General features: G+C 46.6%; 1 protein-coding gene across 1 annotated transcript in view; it reads left to right on the forward strand.

Moving 5' to 3' along the window:
* The first annotated feature begins 12621 nt into the window (after nucleotides 1-12621).
* LOC137414489 (maternal embryonic leucine zipper kinase-like) overlaps nucleotides 12622-17986 on the forward strand; it is a 72497-nt gene continuing 67132 nt past the window's right edge. Inside the window, exon 1 of the mRNA XM_078771158.1 lies at nucleotides 12622-12667. Coding sequence (XP_078627284.1) covers nucleotides 12622-12667 — 46 coding nt within the window. The remainder of the gene's footprint in view (nucleotides 12668-17986) is intronic.

Genomic DNA, 17986 nt, shown 5'->3' on the forward strand with positions numbered 1-17986 from the left:
CGTGTTTGTCGCTTAATATATTATCATTTAAAGTGATGCATGATTCAAGTTATTCACATGTGGTAATACTTTAAAATTTAAATGAAAGTAATAATTAAATAAGATTGAACAAGATTCTCCATTGCTGTGTTGATTGACTGTTTGGACTCAACTTGGAGGTTGTGGGTCCATTGATATTGGTAATCTGCTTATGTGGACCTGCGGCCAGGGTTGTGGATCTGTCGTTTGGAGAGATTCTGGGCTGAAAGGATCAAAACCTCGATGAATATCGGTGCCCAGCTGATGATCCGGGCAGTTGGAAAATCAGTCAATAGCTTATAAGTTAAGGTTATAACTTCAAACACAATACATTTTACAAGCACTTACATGTACATAATATATCTGTGTATGTGTGTTTGTAGATTGCATTGATATGCATATGTGTATGTATATGTATGTATGTGTTTTATTCACAGTATATATGTATACTCGTGGGGTCACCTGTGAGAATCGCACGGGCATGGACGCGTGGGACATTCCGACATATTGAGTTAGATGCTGCACCTGCACATTCAGTTTCACAAAATGGTTACCACCTGTTGTGAAATCAATCAAGTCCACAACTTTGTCCCATAGGTAGGTTTAATCTCAATCAGATCTCTGACATCATCCTGTAAAAATACATTCATGCAATATACATCAGGATCTTGGCATCATATAGAAAGCAACGGTTATTGGTCAAAGCAAGCTAGCCTAGAACATCAGCGGGTACGTACCATCCATCCAAGTCTATATGTCATAGATTAATGTCGCAGGAGTGGCGCTCTCGTCGCGGACGTCCGAGGTCTTATAGACGCCTCTCAGCGGTTTAAGTGAGCATCACACCCGGGTTCAACTTTGATCCATTTTCACTACATTTTCCCCGCCGTTAGAACTACACTACCGCTAGGCAGGAAGCAAGCGTGCGTCAGCATTAATTGATTAGTGATATCAATTCCTTTCAGTCGGTCCATTCGTAACGGTCAGGGCGGCGAATTGCCCTGCCAGCACGGGTCCGGAAACTACCGGGTGCGGAAACTACCGGGTGCAACATCCCCAAGCCCGGAGTCCCCAGCATCGGAGTAGCAGCTGGAGGTAGGTGTCGAAGGGGGCACCACAGTGCCTTCAGGCAGGGGTGTATCTGGTGACAGGAGAGGTGGCAAATGCTCCATAGGCGGAGCATCGGGAGAGTCCATAGTCTCGTAAATCGGTTCATCGATATCCCCACAAGGGTCGATATCCCCACAAGGGGCGAGATGGCGTACGGAGACAGTGGACTCACGTCCATCGGCCAACATCACACGAGCATGCTCGGGATTAGCCTGGAGTACCCGCACCCTATCTACTAAGGGATCGTACTTGCTCGAGCGAACCGCACGTTTGAGATAGGCTGGCCCCGGCTCAGCGAGCCAGCTGGGTAAAGATCGGATACTCCCCGAGCTCCTCGGGTGGTGGAACAGCCTTTCGTGAGGAGTCTGGTTGGTTGCCATACACAATAGGGCTCTGATCGAGTTCAGCGCCATAGGGAGCGACCAAGCCCATTTATCTAGGCCCCGGCCGAGGGTCCGGAGGCGTAGCATGACGGCCCACCATATAATCCCATTAAATCGTTCGACCTGCCCATTCGCTTGGGGCCTGTACGGAGTGGTGTAGCTAGAAGCGACATTATTTTGGAGCAAGAAGCTCCGCACTTCCTGGGACAGGAACACCGCACCCCGATCTGTATGCACGTAGGCCGGATACCCAAACATAGAGAACAAATTCTGCAGGCACTGTATGACTGTGGCGGCCGACATATCCTTGCACGTATAAGCAAAAGGGAATCGCGAGTACTCATCGACGATGGTGAGCAGATAACGAGAGTTACTCGACACCGGCAACGGCCCTTTGAAATCCATCGCCAATCTCTCCCACGGTCTGGTAGCCCTGACCAGCGTCCCCATGGGAGGGTTGTAAAAACGCGGTTTGAGTTCGGCACATACAGCGCAGTCGCGGCAAATCCGGCGGATGTCCTCAACCGAGTACGGCAGATTCCCATGACGCACAAAATGAGCGAAACGCGTCACCCCAGGATGACACATAGTGTCGTGCAAAGTGCGCAGACCCTCCAAAGTTATGAGACCCGCACACGTAGCCGGCCGCGATAAGGCGTCGGCGACTAGGTTATCCTTCCCCGGGCGATATTTGATGGTGTAGCAGAAGTCGGCAAGTTCGATACGCCAGCGAGTGATTTTCACATTCTTCATGCATTGAGCATGCAAAGTGTCGTACATAAACGCAACGCTCTGTTGGTCCGTGATGATTTGGAAGCATCGTCCGAGCAAGTACGGACGCCATCGCCGAATCGACTCGACGATCGCGTATGCCTCCTTTTCGACAGACGAATGCCTCCGCTCAGTGGAGGTGAGAGTCCGTGAAAAGAAAGCCACAGGGCGCCCTCCCTGGGAGAGAGTCGCCGCTATCGCATGATCCGAGGCATCACTCTCTAAGACGAAAGATTTGCTCTCGTCGATCGTTGCCACAGCGGCGCCGGCGATGTCGGACTTTAGGCCCCGAAAGGCAGCCAAGGCGGCAGGGCTCATGGGGAACGCTTCGCAGTCCACAAGTGGGCGGAGTTTCGCAGATAAATTTTGCACCCACTTGGAATAATGGGCGAACAGCCCGAGAGCACGCTTCAGCGAAGCTCGATCACCGGGCGGGGCCATATCGAGCAAAGGTCGCAGACGCTCCTTATCTGGAGCGACAGAGCCGTGAGTCACAGTGTACCCCAGAAGGTCTATCTTGCGCATCGAGTATCGACACTTAGCCTCATTCATGGTTAGGTGATACCTCTGCGCGACCTCAAGGAAGCGCTTTAGATTTGCATCATGATGCCCCTGGTCATGCCCGCAAACCGTAAGATTGTCCAGATATACAAAGACATCGGTCAAGTTCTCCTTAGCGATGAGGTCGTCCATAGCCCTCTGAAAACAGGCGACCCCGTTCGTCACCCCAAAAGGTAGTCGGGTGAACTGGTATAACCTTTGACCCGATTCAAAGGCGGTGTAGATGCGGTCTGCCCCGGAGATGGGGATCTGATGATACGCACTACGAAGATCGAGAGTGCTATAGACTGAGTACTGGGCAACCTGTCGAACAAGGGCGTCCATCCCCGGAAGGGGGTAGGCGTCCAGCTGTGTAAAGTGATTAATCGTCTGCGAATAGTCGATTACCATGCGTTTGCGGTGCGCTTCACTTCGCACCACCAAAACCTGGGCCCGCCAGGGCGAACGGCTGGGTTCTATGATACCTTCCCTTAAGAGCTGGGCCGTCTCTTGCGCAATGAATTGCGCGTCAGCTCGTGAGTAGCGTCGCAATTTGACCGCCACCGGTGTGCAGTCTGTGGTCATATTGGGGAACAGCGACAGTGGCTCGATATCCATTCCTGTTAGAGCGCACACAGCCAGCGTGTCAGTACCACCAAATTCCATTTCCAACCGTCCATGTCGTTTAAGAAAATCGTGTCCTAACAGGATATCAGCACATAATGCAGGTTAGACCATCAGGTGTACATCTGGAAATATGCGTCCCTTTATCACAAGCTTTAATCGGCATTCCTCTTTTGTCCTGAGCCTAAGCCCTTGAGAGGCCATAAAGATCCGACGGGTTGTCCCAAGGATCGGCCAGCCATGTGTCCGCACCAGTCGATGATCGATAAAACTATCCATGGATCCCGTGTCGATTAACGCTCGAGCAAAAATGCCTTCGATCATAAGAGGGATAATGGCCTGAGCGAGGCCGGAAGGACCGGCAGGTATTGAGCCATCCGAGCGAGATTATCGCGCTTCGCGAGTAGATCCGACGCCGGCTGCAGTTCTCCGGCCGTTCGAGCAGCCTTCGGAGGGCGCTCGTGTCATGCGCGTAGTTCTGACGGCTGACGATTGCCGTGCCAAAGCAGGAGCTTGTAGTTCGTATGAGCAGCCATCGGATGGCGCTCGTGTCACGCGATGAGTCTCAAAGCCATCATGAGACGTTCGGATTTCGGCCAAGGACGGTCGCTCCGCGTCCGGTCGCGTTTGCGCCATTTGTTTTGGCGGCCCGGTGAATCTCACCAAGGTCGAGCATGCAGCCAGGGGCCCACGAGGAGGTGCGCCGTTCATCAAAGCCGGGTGAGGCGCCCCGCTCCGTGCTCGGCCCATTGGCTCGGCGATAAGCCCACTCAAGGTCGCGCGAGCGCGCGTTCGTGAGCCCCGCGCAGCTTTCCGGCAAACTTTTGCAAAATGTCCTTTAGTCGAACACAAATGACATATTGCTTCCCGAGCCGGACACGCTGACCTGGGGTGTTGCCGATTTCCGCAGAAGTAACAGGTAGCGTTTCGTCCAGGCTTCGGTCCGGCCGCTGAAGCGGCCGCCAAGCCAGAATCTGATTCCTCCTCCTCGGGAGCGGCCGGGGATTCCAGCAGTGCCGTCGTGTCGGCTTCCGCGTCTTCGGCGGTAGCTCTCGCTGGTCGGGCTTGATGAGAAATCCCCGCAGTGACACGTGCGTGATCATAAGCGCGAGATTGTAACCGAGCCTCATCGTACACGTGAGCCTGCCGTAGAGCCTCCGTGAACGTCAATTCAGCACTCTCCAAGAGCCGTTGTCTGATCGTTGAAGATGTAAGTCCAGAGACAAAAGAATCGCGGACAAGATCATCCTGGACTTTTTTTTTTTTTTTTTTTTTTTTTTTTTTTTTGTATACAAGATCGAGGCTCGTGAAAGAGCGAAAAAAATCCTGGACTTGCTCGTGAGTGCGTACCTCAGGTGCACTGTCGGGGTGGAGTCGACGCAGCTCTTGGGCGAAGTGATCCAGCGATTCATTAGGCAGCTGACTCCGCGATGAGAGCAGATACCTTGCATATACCACATTTCGTTTCTTAATGTAGATGCGTTTCAGCTCCGTCACAGCGGCGTTATATGTTGTACACTGCTCGATACCCCTGTAGACATTGTGGTGTACTTTGCTCTGAAGTACGTCTCGCTTGGTGTCATCCGTGACAGGGGCGACCTGAGCTTTAAACTGATTTTCCAGTATCTTGAGCCAATGCGTAAGCTACGAGTCCGCGGCTTGGGGATCAGCGGAGAATTGCGGCACCTGGATCATCCGGTGTCACGCCATGTCGAGTGGACGGCAAGACAGTGATTGAGATTAAGTGTTATGAAATCAATCAAGTCCACAACTTTGTCCCATAGGTAGGTTTAATCTCAATCAGATCTCTGACATCATCCTGTAAAAATACATTCATGCAATATACGAACGAGTACATCAGGATCTTGGCATCATATAGAAAGCAACGGTTATCGGTCAAAGCAAGCTAGCCTAGAACATCAGCGGGTACGTACCATCCATCCAAGTCTATATGTCATAGATTAATGTCGCAGGAGTGGCGCTCTCGTCGCGGACGTCCGAGGTCTTATAGACGCCTCTCAGCGGTTTAAGTGAGCATCACACCTGGGTTCAACTTTGATCCATTTTCACGACACCACCAATTTATCAGATCCACAAATAATGTAATCTGCACAATGTATTTACTTCTGATAACATGTGAATGCATGTGCATGCACATGGGAAATACAGTTTGAAATGTGTTGTTTCATCTCATGTAAAATGTGCACACACACACACACACACACACACACGCACACGCACTTGCGCACAAACACACACACACGTGCACAAACACATAGTCACATATATATATATACAGTCATATATATATATATACAGTCACATATATATATATACAGTCACATATATATATATATATATACAGTCACATATATATATATATATATATATATATATATATATATATATATATATATATATATATATATATATATATATATATATATATATATATATATATATATATATATATCAGTCACATGAAAAAGTAAGTACACCCCATGTAAAGTTTTGACTTTTTCAACATATTTCAACATACAGCTATTTGATCTTCATTTCAACAATATTGATAGATAAAGGTGATATAATATAACAAATATCACGAAACATTTACATTTTGTTGTCCATCTATCTATAATTCCAGCAATCTCTGTGTGTCTGTGTGTCTGTGTGTCTGTGTGTCTGTGACCGCTGTTTCTCGACAACCACGGGTCCGATATACTTTAAACTTGCCAGGTATATTGCTGGGGACCCGAGGATGTGCCTTTTCAAGGTTTGTAATTAATCGGACAAGTACTTACCGAGCTATGTCCAAAAAACGCTTCAACCAATCAGAGAGCAGCGAGCTATCACGTGTGCCGAACGTGGCGATCAGACTCTGCCTCGGACGGCACATTTGACAGCGTATTCATTTATTTCACGTTGGAAAACTATGTTGCCGTTAAACTATGTTTTAAAACGAATTCAAACTGCGATTAAATTAAAACGATTCATCGTAACTGCGATTTGCGAACTTCCGGACAGTGACGACTTCACTTCCGGCAGCCAATCACAGAACGCTTTGTTGCGTAGGCGTGGCCGATGTGAGACGAGCGGAGCTGAGCGCGTTACGAGCTGACCGCCATTACGGTACGTAATTCGATTTCTTATGCGCATTATTTCTCCCAATTCAGTCAGAGCGAAGGGCGGAAGCGAAGAGCGTTGTTTTTTTTGTTTACGGGCGTACGGGCGGGGTAGAGCGTACGGGTAGCGTTTTTTTTTTTTTTTGGCAAGGAACGGGCACCCACGTACGGGCAATGCCCTAGTTGTATAAATTTAAATAAACATAAATGCAAATTTCGCATGTGGAAAAAGTAAGTACACCACATGAAATGTTTTTTTTTCATTTTAACATATGTGGACATATCAATATTTGATCTTCATTTAAACAGTATCTGTAGATAAAAGTGATCTAATTGAACAAAAAACAATGAAGAATTGACTTTGCAATAATTTATTCAACAAAAAATTAACAGAGATGCCATTTCCTTCTGTGGAAAAAGTAAGTACACCCTAGGCCAAGGGTCGGCAACCTTTTTGACATGAAGTGCCAGTTTGAAATGTTCTTGTTAATTTGTGTGCCATATCAACATTAAGTTAAACATCAAGTTTAATTATGACACCACATCAAAAAAATACTTCCAACAGACATGGAATTTAAATTCCATCCATAAAGGCTACATGCATAGCAACAACATTTTAAAGAAACATTTATGTCTCATAATCTGAACATTGTAATGATCATTTTATCATTGTAAAATTTGTCCCCAATGAGGTTACAAATTATATGCATGGACCCCATTTCAAAACACTTTTCAGTAACTCATTTACAAAGTATTGCATTGGGGACAATTGTCAAAAAGGGAGAATAAAGTGTGTCAAACAGAAATACCAGTGCTATACAAGAATGCTGCCATCCTCATGAAAACATCCACATCTGAGTTGGAAAAAAAGAGATGGACAAACAGCTACATATGCAAACCCAAGTGTACTACAAATAAACAGATGCCTACCAGTCAGTGTGATCCCTGGCCCTGCTTTCCTTTGCTGAGCTCCATTATCTGGGGGTTGTAGTTAGTCACTTTAAGTTGCACACATGCTTCGGAGTGGTCGGTTGTCAAACGACTGCGGGAGGGGCTGAGCACGTTCTTCATATGTGAGAATATCTGCTCACAGAGGTACGTTGACCCGAAGACTGACACCAAAGCCAGTGCAACGTTCCGGAGACAGCTGAACTTCTTCGGCACGGATGTCCAGCAGGTGAAGATGCAGGTTCTGTGATCTTGCACTGCCGTGGTTTCTAGTTGTTTCCGGAGCTCTGCAAATTTAGTCACCCACAGTGTTGCAGTGTCCTGTGTATCCAACCAGTCTATCAGAGATAAATCTAATTCGTGTCCATCAAAGCTGTCTGGCTTGATCAAGAAAGAGAACATGGGTCCATACTTCTGAAAGTCCCCAAATCGTGTTGTGAACTCCGACTCAAGCTCGCTCATGTATTTGCATATTTCAGCGGTGCTGATGCTGTGCTGCGAGGAAAGTGCCCTTACGTGTCTGAAGTAGCGGAAAGTGGAGGTAGCAACATCGTTGAAAAGATTGCTAGGTTTCCGACTGCCATATGCCAATGACTGCCAAATGTAGTATGTCATTCACGTCCACGCTCTCGTCAAGTGCAATGCTAAATACCACAGCATCTTTTAACCCAGCTATTTGCTGCGCGCTGACATTTTCTGACATTTCTTCGATGCGTCGCTCAACACTTCTAGCTGACATGGGAATATCTTTTATTCTTGATTTGATTGTCTCTTTGTTTGGTAAACCTTCAAACAGAACCTCTGAGCTGCAGAGAAAAGCCTCCTTAATATATTCGCCATCCGTGAATGGCTTTCCACGTTTCGCAATGCAATGAGCAATGCGATAGTTTGCTTCAGTCGCATGGTTTTTAGCAGTGGCAAAGATTTTGAGGGTGTTGGCTTGCTTCCCATACCTGGACATGGCACGTTTGATGTATTCTGCCTTGTCTGCCTGATCTTTGAAAGTTTTCTTGTGCTTTGTCTCAAAATAGCGCTTAACACTCGACATTCGACAAACAACATTTTCAAAACATAAAGTACACACAGCACGGTCCTTCTGAAAAACAAAACCCCACTCTTCTGTCCATGAGGGCTGGAATGCCCGAACCTTTACTTTAGCTTTCTTAGCTAGTGGGGTTGCTATAAATCTACCGAACCTGAACCGCTTCACTGCAATTCCTGTGGGAAATGTGAGCGGGAGGCCGTACTGTCAATCAAACGAAATAAGACAGGCCGAGCAACAGCCAATGGCTGTTCAAGAGGTGATTTGGCATGCAGCTGAGAGGGCACTGCTTCCGCCAGTGTGCGAATGACTACGCTGCCGCGTGGCAATGGTGGCACGTGTGCCTAAGGTTGCCGACCCCTGCCCTTGGTTCTAATAGGTGGTATTGCCCCCTTTGGCAGAAACAACCTCAAGTAGGCATTTCTTATAACTGTCTGCCAGTCTCTGACATCGACTGCGAGAAAGTTTTGTCCACTCCTCCATGCAGAATTCTTTCAGCTGTGCGATGTTTGAGGGGTTTCTTGCATGCACAGCTCGTTTCAAATCCCCCCACAACAACTCGATGGGATTTAGATCCGGGCTTTGACTTGGCCATTCCAGAACCCTCCATTTCTTTTTTTCAGCCATTCCTTGGTGAATTTACTGGTATGTTTAGGGTCATTATCATGTTGCAAGGTCCACCTTCGGTTGAGCTTCAACTTTCCGACAGATGGCCTCACATTATCCTCAAGCACCCTCTGGTACAATGAAGAATTCATAGTGGATTCTATGATGGTGAGCTGCCCAGGTCCTGATGCAGCAAAGCTGCCACAAACCATAATATTTCCACCACCATGCTTTAAAGTTGGTGTCAGGTTCTTGTGGTCAAATGCTGTCTTTGGTTTTCACCAAACATGTCTTCTGGTACTGTGGCCAAATAGCTCTACCTTTGATTCATCTGTCCAGAGCACATTGTTCGAGAAGTGCTGGTCTTTGCCTGGGTGTTCATTGGCAAACTTTAGTCTTGCCCTGATGTTCGTACTGGATAGCAAAGGTTTCCTCCTGGCACACCTCCCATGAAGATCAAATTTGTGCAGCCTCTTTCTAATGGTAGACTCGTGCACTTTGACATCAACAGTGGCAAGAGCTACCTGTTTGTCCCGTGATGACATTCTGGGTTCTTAGAGACTTCTTTCAGCATCTTGCGGTCTGTTCTCGGGCTGAACTTGCTGGGGCGGCCTGGCCTGAACAAGTTGGCAGTTGTTTGGAATCTTCTCCACTTGCAGATGATCTTCCGGACAGTCGAATGATTGATTTCAAATTGTTTGGAGATCTTTTTAAATCCCTTCCCAGACTCGTAGGCATCGATAACTTTCTTTCTGAAGGCCTCAGAGAGCTCTTTTGATCTCGGCATGGTGACGCCACACACTTCAACAAGAAACAACAACAACAACAGGCATTTTAAGGCCATTTTCCCTGCGAGAGCGGAGGTTTGCCTTGCGGTCCCCATGACAATCTTCTCCATTTGGCCCTATTTTCTGCATCTCCCCTTGTTAACCCCCTTGCCCGCATTTCTTCTTCGACCATCTTTAGCCAAGTCTTTCTCGGTCTTCCCCATCCTCTACTTCTTTCGACATTCATTTCCATCACTCTTCTCAACCAGTCACTTTCATCCTTCCTCAACACATGACCGAACCATCTCAAACTGTTTCTCTTCACAGCATCCATCACAGGCTCTATTCCCATCATCTTTCGCAATTCATCATTTGTCTTCCTCTCTCTCAACAATTAACTGAATTTGTTAACTGAATTAACTGAACAACAATTAACTCAACAATTTGTTCGCTGAATTAACGCCAGGGGGGTTGACTCAGCCTGTCATCCTTCCGAGGTCGGCTAATTGAGTACCAGTTCACTGGTAATTCCCTGCTTGTCGTTAAAGGCGGCAAAAAGGGTTGGCGTCAGGAAGGGCATCCGGCCGTAAAACATTGCTTCAAAAAGGGGACCGAAAAACAACAACTACCACGGTTCCCGAAAAAGGCCAACCCCCGCTTGCGGGGAAAAATGGCCTCTAAAGGTGGTTTTTTTTTTTTCTCTCAACAATACTCCACACATCCACCGAACCATTCACATTTCCACCCTTTCCAGCCTTCGTTGCTGCTCTACGTTCATTACCCATGTCTCGCTCCCATAAATTATAACATTTCTCACAAATGCAGCATACACCTTTCCCTTCAGCTTCAATGACACCCCTCCTCGTCAGCACGCCACTCAGTTCCTGAAACTTCTTCCATGCGCATCTAACTCCAGCAACTGTTGCCGAGTCTGATCCACCTTCTCCATTCAGCATGTCTCCGAGGTAACAAAATGTTTTCACACCTTCCAGCTTCACGCCATCTCCAAGATCCAACTCAACATTTCCTCCATCTGCAGCTCCCTCTGTGTGCACCTTCCACTTGAATGTAGCTGCCACACTGGTTAATGACCATCTCAAACCACTACATTTTTGATGAACCCACTCAGCACACATTGTACATTGAATGGAATTCACTCCGACACCCTTCCTGCACACAGCATACGGCCACTTCCCAGTTCTTTCCACCTTAACACATGCTTTACCACTTGCCATCGCCTTCGTTTTTCCCGATATTCACCTTCAGACCTTTTGTCTCCATACATTCCTTCCACTTGTTCATCTTCTCCTTCAGTCCATCCATACTTTCTGCAATCAACACCAGACCATCTGCATACAACAACTCCCACGGTAAACCCTCCTTTACGTTCCGAGCCATAACCTCCATCACAGCTACAAATAGTGGTGGACTTAGTACCGACCCCTGATGCGCTCCCACCTTCACCTCAAACTCACCACTGTTCCCGTCCTTCATACTTACAGCTGTGCGCGCTCTTTTGTACATTGCCATCACTACTCTGATCAACCATTCCTCCACTCCTAACTTCCTCAATGCCCATGTCACTACTTCACATGGAACCCTATCGAATGCTTTCTCCAGATTACACTTCAACAAGAAAGAACAAACCAAACTAAATGTCTGAGGTTTAAGTAAGACAGGTTCCTCCAAGATCCTCTCTGACGATGTTCTAATCATTAACACCTGAGCTGGTGCACCTGATTCTAATTTGAAGTCATGATAAATGTAGGGGTGTACTTACTTTTTACACATGCGAAATTTGCATTTATGTTTATTTAAATTATACAATGGACGACAAAATGTAAATGTTTCATGATATTTGTTATATTATATTACCTTTATCTGTGAATATTGTTGAAATGAAGATCAAATAGCTGTATGTTGAAATATGTTGAAAAAGTCTAAACTTTAAATGGGGTGTACTTACTTTTTCACATGACTGTACACACACGCGCACACACACACACACACACACACACTAGCAGCAATCTGCTTCCCACATCTCCGCTTCCCGATCCTCCCAGAGTGAGACCCAGGAAGCAGTCCGAACTGTTCACACGGTGTTTATTACAAGAGCCTGTTACATGCATGGAATGATTCCAGTGCCCAGCACCCATGCGGCGGCGCCCGTTACATTGCAGCGCGACCCACATTAGCAAGTAGCAAGTCGTGATGCGTACAATGCACAAGGAAGCGCCCCTAGGCCATGCTCTGAAAACATTAGCTTTCCACCCCCCGTGAGTCATATACATAGTTTTTACCACGTCCCCCTCCTACCCTCATCCCTGCTGGGATCAAAGAGGTGGCTCAGACAGCGAGGAGCCTGCGTGGGCGGCAAGGCCATAGAGAGGGCACAATATTTCTGTTTGGAGGGTACACGCAATCCAATGCACCGGCCTTGGGGCCGACAGATCTCCCAGGGAGGTTTTCTGGCGGAAAAATGGAGTTGTCACATGTGGTCTTAGACTGCCCTCAAGAGGCTTGGGAGGGCACAGCGGCTCAATACTCAGTAGAATGAGGGTTCCCCCCCAATCGTTGCCTCCTCCATCTGTTACTATAACATCATAGATAGTTTTAGTTATCACCCTGGATCCCCCTGGGGGACACCATTGGGAGTACTTGGCATTTGCCCCCAATTTACGTGGTTCACCATGGTGGTGCGTCGGATATTCCTGTGGCGTTTGCAGCTCAGCATTGGTAAGACAGTGTTAGCGGCATACCATCTTAACACCAGAGAAGCAAAAAGGGAACTGGGCGTGTTCGTTGACAAGAAACGCTTGGAGTTCCGGCAAGCCCCAAAGGACCTCGGCGTACGCCGAGATCGGATACTGTCCTTCAAGCAACACCTAGAAGAAGCTGAGGCCAAGGTGACATCAAGGGTCTCGCTTATCCGACGTCTCGCTGGTACATCCTGGGGAGCCTCCGCTAAGACCCTATGAATATCCATGCAAGCCCTGGTCTTCTCTGCAGCCGAATACTGCGCCCCGGCCTGGAGCAGAAGCCCACACGTGAGAAAGATTGATGTTGCCATTAACAACGCCCTCCGCATTGTAGCTGGTTGTTTGAAGTCCACCCCGGCATTCCACCTGCCAGTCCTAGCGGGAATTGCCCCGGCCGGCCTCCGACGGGAGGCTGCTACCCTCGCCCTGGTAAGAAACACCCAGAAACACGACTGGCACATCCTGCACAACACCACAACGATAGTGGCAGCTCCAAGCAGACTCAAGTCCCACCATCCCGACAACAAGGCGGCACAAGAGATGTTCAGTTCTATCTTGGAGGACTTGTCTAGAAGCGCATGGCTGGCGGCATCTTGGAAGCAGGTGTGGGAAACGGCTGGGCCCACTCGCATCCATTGCTACATCTGGGACCCAGGAGGTGGTGTCGAAGGGGAAAGATCTACCACGCCTGCAATGGATCTTGCTGAACCGTCTACGTACGGGGGGTCGGCCGCTTCAAATCATCGCTGAAGATGTGGGGCCTGGCAGACAGTGCCGCGTGCGAGTGCGGCGAGCCTGAGCAGACTGCCAAACACATGATTTCCACCTGCCCCCTATACAGACCACCTTCAGAGGCCGGCCTCTTAGACGTAGGACCAGAGATGAGGGCATGGCTGTACGACACTGAGCTGGCCATCTGATGATACACGAAAGAGAAGAGGGTCCTCCTATCTCCGTCAAGAGCACCTCGACACGTGCACTGGGCTGGGGCCACACCCTAACCTACCATGGAGTGGGGTCAGCAAAGTGGGGGCGAAGTCCAAGTACCCCCAATGGGCCCCTTCTCCCCTTATGAGCAAGCCAGACCTAGAGAGGAAAAAGGAGAATTACCATATTGTTGTATTCGGGGGAAATTTTACCCAACGGAGCATGCATTCGTTTGTTGAGTCAGTGCTCTACCGGGAAATCAAGGATTGGATCAACATTACAGGACTCTTTGCAAAAATGGCATTACCAGACTATAATCAAAATCACAGGAAAATATAAGGGACTTATGAGACGATAAACATCACAGAATATTAAACGGTAAAAATCACAGGAAAATCACAGGCTTATGAGATGATAAACTTCACAGAATATTAAACGATAAAAAAATCACAGGAAAATCAACGATCTAAATCACAGGAAAATCACAGGCTTATGAGACGATACAATCACAGGAAAATCAGGCTAATCACAGGATTCTGAAATGATAAAAATCACAGGATTCTTAAACGATACATAGCCGAATTAAAACTTGTCATAGCTCAACGTCTCAGGATTATACAAACGGGCGATAACATCATGAATCAAATATCAAACTCAAATTACAGCAGAAAATTAACACAGAACCTCACAGACCGATTAACAATGAAAATTACATTGCCGAATTGAAGTCGACATAACTCACCGTCTCAGAATTATACAACGGGCGATAACATCATGAATCAGAAATCGAACTCAAATTACAGCAGAAAATAACAGAGTAATTTACAGAAAAAATAATAATGAAACTTAAATTGCCGAATTAAAGTCGGCATAACTCACCGTCCCAGGGTTATACAAAATAATGAAAGAAAATCAAACTAAAAAAAATGAAATCAAAAAAATCAATCAAAATAACACAGGGAATCATATAATTAATAATAAAGACTTTCACCGTCCCAGGATTAGAACCAGGCCCGCACCTCGCGGTTGGGTGGTGGGCCACTAACGTGCATGCACTGGAAACGTGTACTCTTCTTCTTTTTCCTGGACCGCGCACCCTAATGGAACGCGTACTCTTCTTTCTTCCAGACCGTGCATTCTAATGGGACGTGCATTTTTGGGGATCACAGCTCAACGCTATGCAAACGTAGCCACTGACGCCGATCCTGCGAGCTCGGGGTCACCGAGAACTGTGCCCAACAGGGGGTTGGCAAACCCGGACTTTCCCCTTTGCGGACGCATGATTATGGTTGGGGACAGCAATTTGCACATGGGGACGTCTCGTTTATTTTCCTCCCGCTCTCGGCCCACCCTGGTCTGTTCACCTGTACCTGTATTGCAAGTTTTACTGACACACACAGATCAAATTCCTAGCCCTCCACCCTCCACTTGGCATTTATTTATCTGATGATATTTCGAGCCTCATCTCTCAGATGGTTGGCCATTTATAGTCGCATTCCCTGCGTCGTGTCTGGAAATTCAAATGCCATATTTACTTTCACCAATTTCCAAAAATACCACCCTTTCATCATCTTCCCCGCATCTGATGATACATGATTTGCCAACCATTATCCCCCCAATCATTAATCAGTCAATGGAGAAACTCACCACATTTTCTCCATCCTGCTTTGTTGTCTTCCTATATTGCAAACATCATTTTTTGTAAACACAAATATTTGTAAACATGATCCTGTATTGCTTCCATCCCAGAAGCGTCTCATTCCTGCAAATTAAATCTGAATTTTCCTATATACTATATACTTGCCTTATTTTCCTATATACTTGCCTTATTGCACAATTTTATCCAACCCATCTCACACATCATCCAGTGTAAGAATAATTATTTACATTGATCCATATCACAATTCACATTATTAGCAGCTGGTAGTTAAATATCAAAATACATCAACTGGTATTCTTCCTTTGATAACCTCACACTTATCCTATCAATACCTGGACATACTCACTTTCTGTCCCCTGGACAAACAAATTTCACAACAGTATAAAACAATGAAAAATTTCCTGAAAATTACGAAATCGTCTCCAAGTTCTCTAGCTAATTTCCGTCCGCAATCACTAACTCCACCCTCCTGTGCATTTTGCCCTAGTAGTCCGGCAGCTAAGCTAAATATAGCATAACAATTGTGCATTTTGTGAGGAAAGCACCAAATTTGGCACACTCGTAGGCTATCATATTATGAAAAGATCTGGATATTGGGCCATCTCAGATTCAGAGATTTGATTTTTGCAAGATTTGCAGATTTTGCAGATTTGCAAGCTGAGATTGCAACGCCAGGGACGGCCGACTCCTTCCTGCGAGCTGCCCACGTCACCCGCACAAGAAGACCTCATCAAATCACTGCAGCGGCACTGCACATCCTGCAACACCGTGCGTATAAACGCCACTGTATGACATATGCTGATGATGCAGAAGACCTGCCTGAGTTCGAAGACTGGTGTCACCAGAGAGGAGAAGACATTCCCAACTTTCAGTACTGGGCAACTGCTGGAACTAGAGATGTTGGTACTGGTCTACATTCGTTCTCTGCAGCAGGCTTCATTCACGATGTACCTTGATGCCCTGACGGAACTGGTCCAATGGTTCCATGCCTTAGACCACCACACTATGCCAGGTGGGTCCCTGTTTACCTGAGGGACATGGTTGCACTCCCAATGAAGCACCCAGATGTAGCCAGAGAATTCAGGGCTGGCAACTTCACTGTACAGAAGATGAAGAAGGTGTTCTCTTCGATCCCAATCGAATCGAAATCTTGCAAAAATCAAATCTCTGAATCTGAGATGGCCCAATATCCAGATCTTTTAATAATATGATAGTCTACTAGTGTGCCAAATTTGGTGCTTTCCTCACAAAATGCACAATTGTTATGCTAAGTTGCCCCACTATAGGTTCTAGAACCTAGAGTCAACCATGTAAAGTAACACATTTCTTTACACATTTTCCTAGGGGAAATTGCCCTATACACTCCCCTTATGAGCAATAATTTAATTGATGTGATGGCAAAATACCTGGTGGAGTCCTGCTCACCTGGTCTGCAGAGCTGTGATCCAATCCTCACCAACACCCAATCACCTCTTTGATCGGAATCTACCTGCATGTAGAAACCTAGCACAATTTTGTTGAACCAAATCCACTTTCCATCCATTGGTGCACTTTTCCCCAGTGCAAACTAACCACTATCACTTCAAAAACAACAGTCCATAACCATTTTCCTTTATTTCCTGCCTTTACCATCAGCATTTTAAAACCTTTTTCACACTTCCTCCCGAACCTTGCCTTCAGACACAACCCACATGAGTTGTAGATACAATTTCCCCTTCCAGGCACGTCTGTCTAGCCATTCACAAATTGTCCACAAGATAACATCACCATATTTCACACCTCAGACCAACCAGGGGCCCCTCGAGGGATGCATCCTCAGGTTAAAATCACCTCAGCTCTCGAGAGCTCAATTTTGGCCCATGAGCTCGCTACATGGACTTCATGAACACAAATCGGATAGACAGACCGGGGTGAAACCAGCAATAAGATATTTGATCTTCATTTCAACAATATTGATAGATAAAGCTGAAAAATGTAACAAATATCATGAAAAATTTACATTTTGTAGTCCATTGTATAATTTAGATAAACATAAATGCAAATTTCGCATGTGGAAAAAGTAAGTACACCCTTGGCTCTAATAGGTGGTATTGCCCCCTTTGGCAGAAACAACCTCAAGTAGGCATTTCTTATAACTGTCTTCCAGTCTCTGACATCGACTGGGAGAAAGTTTTGCCCACTCCTCCATGCAGAATTCTTTCAGCTGTGCGATGCTTGAGGGGTTTCTTGCATGCACAGCTCGTTTCAAATCCCCCCACAACATCTCGATGGGATTTACATCCAGGCTTTGACTTGGGCATTCCAGAACCCTCCATTTCTTTCTTTTCAGCCATTCCTTGGTGGATTTACTGGTATGTTTAGGGTCATTGTCATGTTGCAAGGTCCACCTTCGGTTTAGCTTCAACTTTCCAACAGATGGCCTCAAATTATCCTCAAGCACCCTCTGGTACAATGAAGAATTCATAGTGGATTCTATGATGGTGAGCTGCCCAGGCCCTGATGCAGCTAAGCTGCCCCAAACTATAATATTTCCACCACCTTGGTTTACAGTTGGTATCAGGTTCTTGTGGTCAAATGCTGTCTTTGATTTTCACCAAACATGTCTTCTGGTACTGTGGACAAATAGCTCGAACTTTGACTCATCTGTCCAGAGCACATTGTTCCAGAAGTGCTGGTTTTTGCCTCGGTGTTCATTGGCAAACTTTAGTC

This window comes from Myxine glutinosa, chromosome 1 (genome assembly GCF_964187855.1).
Source record: "Myxine glutinosa chromosome 1, kmMyxGlut1.1, whole genome shotgun sequence".
In the NCBI taxonomy this organism is placed as follows: Eukaryota; Metazoa; Chordata; class Myxini; order Myxiniformes; family Myxinidae; genus Myxine; species Myxine glutinosa.